General features: G+C 39.2%; 1 protein-coding gene across 1 annotated transcript in view; it reads right to left on the reverse strand.

Annotated features, from left to right (window-relative positions):
- The window catches only part of NXPE1 (neurexophilin and PC-esterase domain family member 1), an 18328-nt gene extending 8659 nt beyond the window's left edge, over positions 1–9669 (reverse strand). The window contains exons 1-2 of the mRNA XM_003794765.1: positions 9571–9669; positions 418–1151 (exon numbers count right to left, since the gene is read on the reverse strand). Coding sequence (XP_003794813.1) covers positions 418–1151; positions 9571–9669 — 833 coding nt within the window. The remainder of the gene's footprint in view (positions 1–417; positions 1152–9570) is intronic.
- Between the last annotated feature and the right edge of the window lie 2930 nt (positions 9670–12599).

Raw genomic sequence — 12599 nt, forward strand, 5'->3', positions numbered from 1 at the left:
TCTGAACTTGGACAGCAGCACTGGACGTGGGGAGAAATGGATGAATGCAAGATATTTACAAGGGTGAATCAATGGACCATGACATGGCACGTCAAGGAGCAGAACATCTATGAGCACATAGCAGAATAGTTTTCCACCAAATATATTGTGTAAAACCCACAGATCTGTTATAAGAAAACATGACTAAGTCTGACAATCCCCATCATTCTGGAGAAGAAGAGGCCTGTACAGTATAGAGTTCCACCTGTGCAGCCCTCTGTTATTGAACTTTTCAGGAGAAATGCAACCTTGAGCCCCATGGAGACACCACATGCTTGACCTTGAGTCGGGCATCTGAGAAGGTCTTTCTCAGTATTGAGATGGGCAGTGGAGGCCCCCTACCTGGGGGCACCTCAGTGTGTTGAGAACTGTACTTACCTGTGGAAAAGGGCTTTTTCCTGGTCAGTGAGATAAGAAATGTTCCGATTCCTGCTGGACATGTGAGTCAGGGCCTCACAGGGCATGTGTGGAGGCTTCACACAGTAGAAGGCTTCTTGGTCTCTATTGTCCAGGTATTCACAGAGCTCTCCCCTTGACATTGGGGTCAGGCCACATTCAGTGAAGACATGGGAGGTGACGTTAACAAATTTACCTGTGAAAATAATCTTATCATAGCCTTGGTTCCTGGCCCTCCAGAGGGCCGATGCCCCTTCACTGGGGTGGATGAGCAGGACAGACAGGGTGACCCAGCCCTCCCAGAATAGAGTGAAGGTGACACGGTAGTTGCCGTTGTTAAAGTCGGTCACTTTTCCTGCAGCGCCTGCCTGCAGGGCTGGGGAGAACATCCTGGCCCTCAGGAAATCCCCACCATATTGCTTCCGGTGCCCCAAGTGGTCCCTCGCCTCCAGCAGGACGTCCAGCTGGTCCCCCATGCAGTATGTGTGTTGAGGGTTGAGGATGGTGGCTGTGCTGTGTGAGGCACTGGTGGTGGTGTTCACATGAGTGAAAGGTCTGGGCGGGATCTGCTGGTCTAGTTTCGCCATGATTTCCTGTATTCTCAGCTCAGTCTCTGTTGGTGATTTTCTCGGGCTCACTGGTGTTTTGGGGAATGAGGACTTCATAGTGGTGTTCCAGTGAGGGAGGAAGGTGGATAAGTTTAAAAGAGGCCAAGGCTGAAATGACAAGAAATGTGACATACTATGAAATGAACCCATTCCTAGTCATTTTTACTTATTTTGAATTTGAATATTTATTTATGTTACATATTGAATATTTATCTAGTATCATATCAAATAATATTATTTATGCTTTTCGACGATTTTGAATAAAATGTGAACATTTACATTTTTACCTTAATATTTTAAAAAATACCTGAAGGGCTGTAGATAAATATTTGATATCCAAAACATACAGCTCAGGTAATGCTTATGAGTATTAAATTGGTGTCAATGCATTTTCTCTTCCTTTTTTTATTCACCTTACTTCTGATAACTGATTCCTGTCACTTCTACCTCTGTGTACCTTTTTCCTTTGTCTAATGGTCTTTTCCTCCTTGGCTGTATCAGAGTTCAAGTCCCCTCAGAGATGAAAGCTGCGTTCCGATTGCATGGAGACAATCTGGCTTTCTCTCTATTTACCTTCCTGATTGTAGCTAAGTAAGTTCTTCTAAAGCAAAACCATACACATGTCCCTGTTGAAAGCCCTTTCATAGCTTCTCATAAGTCTTGGAATGAAGTCTGTTCTTAACGTGGCTTTATTCGGTGGCCTATTTTTAACAACCCGTTCTTGCCAATCCCTCCCTTCCACTTGATGTTTTGATAGAACTATTTTATTTTTAGGAGCTGACCTTCCTTTCTTTCAGCTCTTGCTTTTTACTCATGCTTTCTTTTCTTTCTGGACTGCTAGCCACCTCCTCTCTGTTGACTTCTAATTTAGAAGTTCTTGCAAGCTTAGAGGTCACTTATGCTTTTAGCCTTTCAAACTCAAATTCGGGGATTTCAAAACCTTGTGGAGAGTCAGAAGCACTTGCCAAGCTTTTCTAAAAACATGGATTCTCTGGCTACAGTCCAGACCAACTGATTCATAATCACTATGTTGTGGCAGTATGTTTTCCAAAAGCCTCACGGGCAACCCTGGGATCAGGTAGGTTTGAGAGCAGGCATTACACACCAGTGATTGCCAACCCCCTCACACTTTAAAACACCTATCAAACTTTTTAAAAAAATGCATGACCAGGCTGCACTCCACTCTAGTGTCATCAGTAAAACCCTGGTGATTGGTCACAAAGTGGCAGAGTAAACCAAAACAGATAAGAAATAAGGAAATATCATTTAAAATGAAGATGAATAGAATCCAAGTCGAATCTTTGAAAAACCTTTGGCAAAGCCAAAACACAAATCTTTGGCAGAGCCAGCCAAGAAACAGAGAGGGATGCAAACAAAAAGCCAAATAAAAACCTTTTTATATATCTCTGGAAAATGTTTATAAAAACCTTATTTAGTACAAAGGAAAATAGAAAAATACCAATATCATTAATGAATGTCAATATAAAAATATTCAAAAAGATCCTAGCAAACAGAATTGAATGACACATCAAAGAAATTATACACCTTGATCAAGCTGACTTTAGCCTCGGGTTACAAGGTTGGTTCAACAAATGTACATCTATAAATATAATAGACCACAGAAATGAAATAAAACACAAAGATCATATGATTCTATCAATTGAGACAGAAAAGGCTGTTGATAATATCCAGCATCCTTTCAAGATTAGAACTCTGAAGAAAATAGGCTTAGATGGGACATTTCTTAAACTGATAGAGGCCGCCCACAGCAAACCCACAGCCAGCGTCATACTGAATGGAATAAAATTGAAAACATTTCCACTCACATCTGGAACTAGACAAGGCTGCCCATTGTCACCACTGCTATTTAACATAGTATTAGAAGTTTTAGCCATCACTATTAGGCAAAAGAAGGGGATCAAGGGTATTCAAATGGGGTCAGAGGAGGTCAAACTCTCACTCTTCATGGATGACATGATCTTATACCTGGAAAACCCCAAGGACTCAACTACAAAGTTCTTAGAAGTGATCAATGAATCCAGCAGTGTCTTGGGATACAAAATCAAGACTTACAAATCTGTAGCTTTTATTATGCCACAATAGTCAAGCCAAAAAGACAGTCAAGAACTCTATTCTTTTTACAGGAGTGCCACAGAAGATGAAATACTTGGGAATTTTTCTAACAAAGGAAGTGAAAGATCTCTATAACGAAAACTATGAAACCCTGAGAAAAGAAATAGCTGTAAGATGCTAAAAAATGGAAAAACATACCATGCTCATGGCTGGGAAGAATCAACATTGTTAAAACATCCATACTACCCAAAGCAATCTACAGATGTAATGCAATCCCCATCAAAGCATCAATGTCTTACTTTGAAGAACTTGGAAAATAGTACTTCATTTTGTATGGAATCAGAAAAAAACATGAGTAGCCAATACCCTCTTTAGAAATAAAAGCAAATCTGGAAGCATCACACTACCAGACCTCAGGTTATACTTCAAATCTATAGTGATCAAAACAGTATGGTACTGGCACAAAAATAGAGATGTAGATATATAGAATAGAATAGAGAATCTAGAAATAAACCCAGCCACAGATCATCATTTGATTTTTGACAGGCCTAACAAACATGCATTGTGGAAAAGAATCCTTATTTAACAAATGGTGCTGGGAGAACTGGTTAGTGACCTGTAGAAGATTGTAACTGAACCCTCACCTCTCACCACTAACAAAAATTGATTCTCAATGGATAAAAGACTTAAATTTAACACATGAAACTATAAAAATGCTAGAAGAGAGTGCAGGGAAAATGCTTGGAGATATTGGCTTGGGAAAATATTTTATGTGGAAGACTCCCCTGGCAATTGAAGCAACATCAAAAATAAATTACTGGGATTTGATCAAGCTACAACGCTTCTGCACAGCTAAGGGCAGTTCAGGAAAAGCAAACAGCCTTCAGAATGGGAGAAGATTTTTGCATGTTATGATTCTGACAAAGGTCTGATAACTAGAATCTACAGAGACCTCAAATTAAACAATAGGAAAAGTGCAAACAACCCTCTCTACAAGTGGACAAGAGATTTGAACAGAAACTTCTCCAAGGATGACAGATGAATGGCCAAAAAACACACGAAAAATGTTCATTGTCTTTAATCATCAGAGAAATGCAAATCAAGACCACTCTAAGATGTCACCTAACTCCAGTAAGATTAGCCCACATCACAAAGTTCCCAAACACCAGATTCTGTCATGGATGTGGAGAGAAGGTACGTAGAAGGTACGTAGAATGTACATACTTCTACGCTGCTGGTGGGATTGCAAACTAATACAGCCTTTTTGGAAAGAAGTATGGAGAATTCTCAAGAATCTAAAAGTTGACCTTCCATTTGACCCCACAATTCCATTTTCACTCCCTCCTCCCACCAGACACCTTCTCCCTTCCTCTCCCTAGGTATCTACCCAGAAGAACAAAAATAATTTTACAACAAAGACATTTGCACCAGAATGCTTATTGCAGCCCAATTCATAATTGCCAAGTCATGGAAGCAGCCCAAATGCTCATCAACCCATGAATGGAGCAACAAACTGTAGTATATGTATACTATGGAATACTATTCAGCCATCAATGAGGCTGGAGACTTTACATCATTTATGTTTACCTGGACGGAGTTGAAAGACGTCCTTCTTAGTAAAGTATCTCAAGAATGGGAAAAAGGTATCCAATGTAGATATTGAAACCAATATCAAAACACACTCTCTTATGAATGATAAAACCCAAATATAGTCCAACAAAGGGAAAGGGGGGAGGAGGGAGAGGAAGGGAGAGGAAGGGAGAAGGTGTCCAGTGGGAGTAGGGAGGGCATTTGATGGGATCTCAACTAATGTGCACAATGCAAGGATATATTTCTAAACAACTAAGAGTAAACTGTAAATGTCTTACCACAACAAATAAGTGAGGTGATGGTTATATTAAATCTGTTTCATGATTATATTACTCTGCATTCCATACTGTATATTAAATCAGCAAATATTGGCCAAGTTCAAGGTTAAAGTCATCAACAATAAGCCATATGTTGCTGGCACACATCCTTGATGTGATAAGTGGAAGGTCAATTTACCTCTGTAGGCTTCCTTCCCCAACCCCGTAAACTGTATTTAACTACAACAAAAAATGACAAACTAACATGGAAGGACATTCTACAGAACGCCTGTCACTATATTTTAAAACTATCAAGGTCGCCCAAAACAAAGAAAGTCTTAGAGAAGCCTAAAGAGAAAGAACATATGTAACATGGTATCCAGGGTAAGATCATGGACGAAGGACATTAGGTAAAAATTAAGGAACTCTGAATAAGATATGGACTTCCTATAATAACATACTGATATGTTTCATTAGTTGGGATAAATGTGCCACAATATTGTTAAAAATGAGGGAAGTTAAGATTAAGGGTGTAGAGGAACTCCCTATAATATTCTTGTAATTTTTTTTTATAAGTTTGGAACTATTCTAAAATGAAAAGTTTATTAAATCTTAAGAAGATGAGAGTTTGGGCAATAATTATGCCAGGTTGAAAAACATAAAAAGAGAAAAAGGGGAAAGGAAGGTGGAATTGTAAAGTAATAGTCACACCAAAAAGTATTAAGAGGCTGGGCGAGGTGGCTCACCCCCGTAAACTGAGGCAAGAGGATCGCTTGAGCCTGAGTTGGAGGTTGCTGTGAGCTATGACATCACCGCACTCTACCAGGGCGACAGCTTGAGACTCTGTCTCCAAGAAAAAAAAAAACAAAACATTGTGGATCTTAGGTTATGGAATTAAATAGCAGAAATAAAGACTTACCAAATATTAAAAAAAAAGTATTCAGAGACAAAGGAGAACATCTTATGTGCTAAACAGTAATTAATTCACAAATGAGTAATATACACACAATACAGAAATACATTCACAAGGCAGAAACTATAAGAGATTAAGTGGAAATAGATAAATTAATGATAAGTGCATTTAATATAATGAGCTATCTCAGGAGTATCATGTGGACAAAAAAATTAGTAAGGTAGTTACTAATTTTAAGTAAAGTAAGTAAGGTAAAAATTAGTAAGGTAGTTACTAATTATAAGAACTAATAGTGATAAAGAAAGATCTTGCAGACATATACTGAACTCTGAATTCCAGTAACAGAGAATACACCTTCTTTTTAAGAAGATAACAAAACTTTACAAATAATTGTCTGTATCTTAGGTCACAAAGAAAACCTTAACAAATGCTAATTACTGTAAGTAATAAAAACAACCTTCTTTGATTATAATGTAGAAATTTAATAGAAATGTATTTAAAAACCTCAAAATACCGTTCCACTGTGAAAGTAAAAAGTTTTAAAACAATTCTTGAGTAAAAGAAATACAAAATAAAATTAGAGGGTATTGTAAAAATAACCACAACTAACCTGTTACAGTAGAATCTATGAGATACAGCTAAAACAATTATCAGATAAAAATTGACAGCATTAACTGCCCTGTTAAATAAGGAGAAAAAAAGCAAATGAGGTAACCCCCTAGCTCAAAAGTAAGAAAAAAGAAAACAGATTAAATAAAAAAAAAAAACAGAAGGTATTTTTTTTTTAATAAAATGTCTTTTTTCCTTTGGGTAAATAGAGAGCAGTGGATCGAATGGTAGATCTGCTTTTAGTTCTTTGAGGAATCTGCACATGCAGAGATAACACAGAAAATCAGGAAGGGGGTGGAGAAACCAGGGGATGTTCAATTCATACCTGGTGGGTCCAACACTCACTATCTGGGAAATGGGAATACGTACAACCTTGACCCAAGTGATAAAAAGCAATGTATGTAACCAAAATCTTTGTATCCCTGTAATATTCAGAAAAAAATAAATAAACAAGAAAGTAGGAGGGAGAAATTTATAGGGAGACAAAAGCAAAAATAATGTATTAAGATACCAAAAATTAATAGAACAAACAAAAAGCTGGGCTTTCCTTTGGGGGGCGGGGGAAAACAGGCAAGCCACCCGTGAATTTAATCAACGCAAAAGCAAAAAACCCACAAACATTCAAAATTAGACATTTCAGTGTAGAAAACCTGGAAAGAAAAAATTTAAAACGTCCTGAGATGATGTTTCACAATTTCCAGCAAATATGTGTGAGAATCTAGATAAAATGGTTAATTTGGAAAGTAAAACCTGTCAAAATTAACCAGAATGGCATAAAAAAAACATAGTGAAAAAAATAATAGAACACACCCACCGAAAAGTACTAACTCTAATAATCAATTACTTAATCTATTTCAGAGCACTACAAGTAAAAAGAAACAAAAAACCTCCAAGCATAACGTATTTCCCAAGAACCAATAAAGCTTGTACTAAAGAAAACTATACAGACTATAGACGTGTGAATATTGAGGCATAAATCTCAAAATATTAGCAAACAGGATCCAAATGGACATTACCAAATAATAACATGCCATGCTTAGAGAGTGGTGTTCCAGGAATACGAATTTGATGTGGTTCTTACTATACTCCATCATATTAATACAGCCGGAGAGAAAAATGATATGATTATCTGCATGTAGGCACGAAACGGCTTTGAGAATATTAGCACATGTTCAATGTTAAACACACTCAGCAAAAATATTTATGGCTCTTGTAGACACACAGAATATATGTTTAACTCAAAATCTAGCATTTTACTAACGGGGAAGGACTAGAGGCTTTATTACTGACAGTAGGAATAAGACAAGGACTCCCACCACCCCATTACTATTTTTTTTTTTTGCAGTTTTTGGCCAGGGCTGGGCTTGAACTCACCACCTCTGGCATACGGGGCTGGGACCCTACTCCTTTGAGCCCCAGGTGCCGCCCCATCCCATTACTATTTAACAAGGGATGGAGATATTAGCCAATGCAGTTAGACAAGAGAAATTGGAAACACTGGACTTGAAAAAGAAGTTTCTTTGTGTTCAGATGCAATGCTTATTTATCTGGAAAACCCTGAAGCGTCAGTGTTAAAATGACTATGAACAGTAAAAGAATTTGGTAAGAGAGTAGGCAATAAAATCAATATATAAAAATCAATGACCTTCGTGTGTACAGACAAAACCCAGAAAGAATGAACGGAGGAGACACTTGGATATACAGTAGCAAAATGGTAATAAAATACCGAGGCACCCATTTAACTGAATGTCCAAGACTTGAAAGAGAAAAACTCACAAAACACGACCGGAGAAAACAAAATGGCCCAAATGGAAAAGAAATTACATTCTTGAGCAAAACCACTTAACATCACAAAGAAGCTGTCTAGTCTTCCAAGGTTAATGTATGGAATTAATGAAATCACAATAAAAATATCCTCAGCTGTTTCCGGACCAGACCGGTCAAATTAGAAAGTTCACTTGAAAAGATAAATGAGAATGAAGAGTTAGAAAATGGGTAGGGGGAAAAAAAAAAGAGAGAAAATGTATAGGGGATAAAAAACCAGGATCCTGGGGCTGGGAGGATTAGCCCTACTAGATATTAAAACTTACTTGTCAAATCTTCATAATTAAAATAGTGCGGTATTGGTGTATGAATAAAAAGACAGCTGAACAGAATTGAAAATCAGAAAGAGACCTCATTATACATCCAAGTTTAGTATGCTATAGAGGCAGCGCTCAAAATCAGTGGGGAGATAGGATGGAATTTTTAATAAGAGGATTAGGATAAATGGACAGATATATGGAAAAAGTTCAATTAGATCGATATCTCGTACTATTCAACAGCATGAATTCCAAGTAGATCAAATATTTATAGACAATGGAACTACACTAGTAAAGAAATGTTTAAAAACAGGTGAATTACTATGTAACCTTAGAGTAGAAAAAACTTTCCCAACCATTTAACATCCAAAAACAGTAAGATAAAGTGAATTACTAAAGGTTCAGCGTCTGTAGCTCAGTGCCCGGGGCGTCAGCCACACACACGGGAGCTGGTGGGTTCCAATCCAGCCCAGGCCTGCCAAAAACAACAATGACAACTACAACCAAAAAATAGACGGGAGTTGTGGTAGGCGCCTGTAGTCCCAGCTACTTGGGAGGCTGAGGCAAGAGTTTCAGGTTGCTGTGAGCTGTGACGCCATGGCACTCTACCAAGGGCGACATAGTGAGACTGCATCTCCAAAAAAAAAAAGCGATTTATTAAATAAGATGATTTTGCATGAAAAAAGAAATCATAGACAAAATAAAAGACCAAAATGACAAAGTGGATGTGTATGGTCAGGTAACATAGGCATCCGGATTTAGTGACAAGGAAGTTGGTGGCTTTAACAAGGGCTGTTTGGGGAGTATGTGGGAGGTGGGATCCTGATGGGAGTGGATGCAGGTTGAATGGCACAAGAGGAGGAGACAGCGGGTCAATGTCCACAGTTCCCCTGAAAAGCTGAACAGTGAAGGGAGAACCCAGCAGAGGTGGGGTCCAGGAGGAGGTGACAGATGCAGGTCCCACAGGTGGGGGCTTCAGATCACACCGAGAAAACTGTTCCTACCTTTATAGAGTTTTGAGGAATGATAAAAATTATCCAGGTAACTATGAAAAAAGATAGCAACACCAGCAGCATTTTCTGTAGCATCGTTTTTGGAGACATGATGAGCGCCCTAGGAGAGATGACACGAGAGAGGAACTGTGTGAGAAGCAGAAGCCCTCTGCACTTATTCACTGTTTTTTGGTTTGTTTTTTGGCTTTTTGTTTTTGTTTATTTTTGTGACGGAGTCTCACTCTGTTGCTCCAGACTAGAGGGCTGAGGTGTCATAGATCACAGTAACCTCCAACTCCTGGGCTCAGGAGATTCTCCTGCCCCAGCCTCCTGAGTAGCTGGGACTACAGGCGCCTGCCACAACGCCTGGCTAGTTTTCCTATTTTTAGTAGAGATGAAGTTTTTCTCTTGCTCAGGCTGGTCTCCAACTCCTGAACTCAAGGGATCCTCCCGGCTTAGCCTCCCAGAGTACTAGGATTATAGGTGTGAGCCACCACACCCAGATTCACTTTAAAAAAAAAAAAATCATTTTACTTATTTATTTTTTAGTTAGGTACATTTTCGTTACAGAAAATTGAGATCCCTTGATACCAGCTCACAAAAAGCTGCGAATGGGAAACTTGTAAAATGCCAAAGCCTCCCTGCCTGCCTGCCTTCCCTCCACACTGTTTTTTTTGGCCAGGGGCTGAGTATGAACCCACCACCTCCTGCATATGGGGCTGGTGCCCTACTCCTTTGAGCCACAGGCGCCCCCACTGTCTTGTTTTTAATATGTAATTTGCCACCAGGATTTTGCTCTGCCTTTGTGAGCCACACTCTCTGCTTTCCTTCTCCTAAACAGCAGCCCCTGCCCTATCCCCTCTGCCGACTCATCAGCTAATCCTACCCAGGTTTTAGATAGGACTGTTGCTTCCTCCGTGTAGAACCCTGAAATGGGAGTCAGATGCCCCTCACACGTTCTCTCCCTGCGCTCCGTATTTTCTCAGTTATGACACATCTCCAATTACAATGAGAAGCAGAAAAATTAATTCTCCAGTACGACTTTTGGGGGAAGACTTGGCGTAGCCGAGGGGACCACAAGAATATTCTCTTGTTAGGAAACTTAATCTGTAAAACGCTGTAAAGAGGAAATTAATCCTGTGTCCTGGGTGAGGAAGTGGGGTGTGGATAGCTTTTGTTTTGCCGGGCAACAAGTATGAAATCTGGAAGTAGAGACTCCAGGACGGAATTATTCTACACAATGAAAAAAGATCCAACAAGGCTGGGTCCTGCTGGAGAAAAGGTAAAGAAAAGGAGTCTGAAGAAGGTCTTGGAGAACAGAACCAAGATTAGATGCTTTGGGTTTACTTTGAGTATAAAATGTAAAGCCTCTCCTGTCCTTTAACAAATTCTCCGTGAAGTCTAGATTGGGTGGAAAGCTTTTGTTTTAGGTGGATTCATTTGGCAGAATTAAAAAATGTTTTATGTCTTGGATCTGGCAGGCAAAAAGACCCATCACTTGCAAAGGAGAAGGGAGAGAACAAGGGCTAACATAGAGCCGGTTCACCTTTGGAGAAGGTGACATTATTTTAAACAAGACACAGCACACAGTCACAACTGGTATGAAATCACCACCTTCTCATTGAACTACGGCTTCCCAATGCCTGAAGCACTGAGTGGGGAAACCGAGGGAGGTGTTGAGTTCTGGGTCAAGATAGGTATTGGGACAAAATGAATGAATGCAGGAGAGGGGACCAGAGAGTGGCTATAATCCACACCCTGTCTTGCAATAGTTTCTTTACTTTCTGAATGCCCAACGACTGTCAATTACTGAAGAATTAAAATAATGTCGATCTCAGCATTGTGCCCAGTGCCTAGCACTGTGCCTGACAATCACAATATTTGTTGAATGCTTTCAAAACGGAATCCTGATTTCACACCCGTTTCAAGTTCTATCTGCTGAAATTTCCTGTTTTGTAAGTGTACACATAACACGTTCAATCAGGCAAAAAGTCAGAGTTAAGGGGCCACTCTGACTACTCCCTCCCCCAGACGGACCCTGCGTTTTCAGTAAGTTTTATGAGGTGTGCGTTCCAATGTCTAATCCGATTCATTATTCCTTCCTTAATGAAGTAGGTATACAGATAAGTTTCAGCAACATTGAAAAAAAAAAAAAAAGGATGGTCATCAGTGCACTTTTATGAATCTTAGCTCTCAACCTCTTTTTCTTTCTTTTTTTTTTTAAAAAAAATTATTTTGTTAAGTCAAACACATAGATCTTTAAGCTTATACTGTAGAATATTGAGAGTACTTACTAGATCTGCATCAGGTACCATAAAATGTACTGGAGATCCAGAGAAGTAACAAAAATGAATTAAATAAATATTCTGGAGGAATCGAATACAGTAGTAGAAATACCAAATTCTTGCTGGTCTCTGAATAATCCTTTTTCCTCCATGCTGCTGGGTCCGTCTGTGCACTGCTCTGCCTAATGGTTATTACCTCTGTCCTCACTGAACCAGAATGTCCCCACCCTCCTCTCCAGCACACTTCCTCCTCAATTTGGAATTTCCTGCTCATTATTTGAGCTTGAATGCCAGCTGTTCTTTCCTCCATAGTTTTAAATAATTAATAAAAAGAAATTTTTTTATTAAGTCATTTGTACATAGATCATAAATACATTTATGCCATTATGGGATTCAATGTGTTGATTATTTGTACAAATTGGAGTCCTTACATCCTACTAATCAACACAGCCTTCACCTCATTTACCCAATTACAGCATTAAGACATTTGTGTTCTACCCCTGATAGATCCAACTTGTGCTTGCAATATGCTCCATAGGTGTGGTCCTCCTACTCACCCTCCCTCTGTCGACCCACCCCTCCTCCCCCTTTCCCTCCCCTTCCCTCTTTCATCCCAGGCAATTAAAAGGCTTCTGCACTGCCAAGAACACACTAAGTAAAGCAAATAGACAGCCCTCAGAATGGGAGAGGATTTTTGCAAGTTATATTTATGACAAAGGTCTAATAACCAGAATCCACAGAGAATTCAAACTTATT

The sequence above is a fragment of the Otolemur garnettii genome, unplaced genomic scaffold, assembly GCF_000181295.1.
Source record: "Otolemur garnettii isolate 467f Iridium unplaced genomic scaffold, OtoGar3 scaffold00086, whole genome shotgun sequence".
Lineage (NCBI taxonomy): Eukaryota > Metazoa > Chordata > Mammalia > Primates > Galagidae > Otolemur > Otolemur garnettii.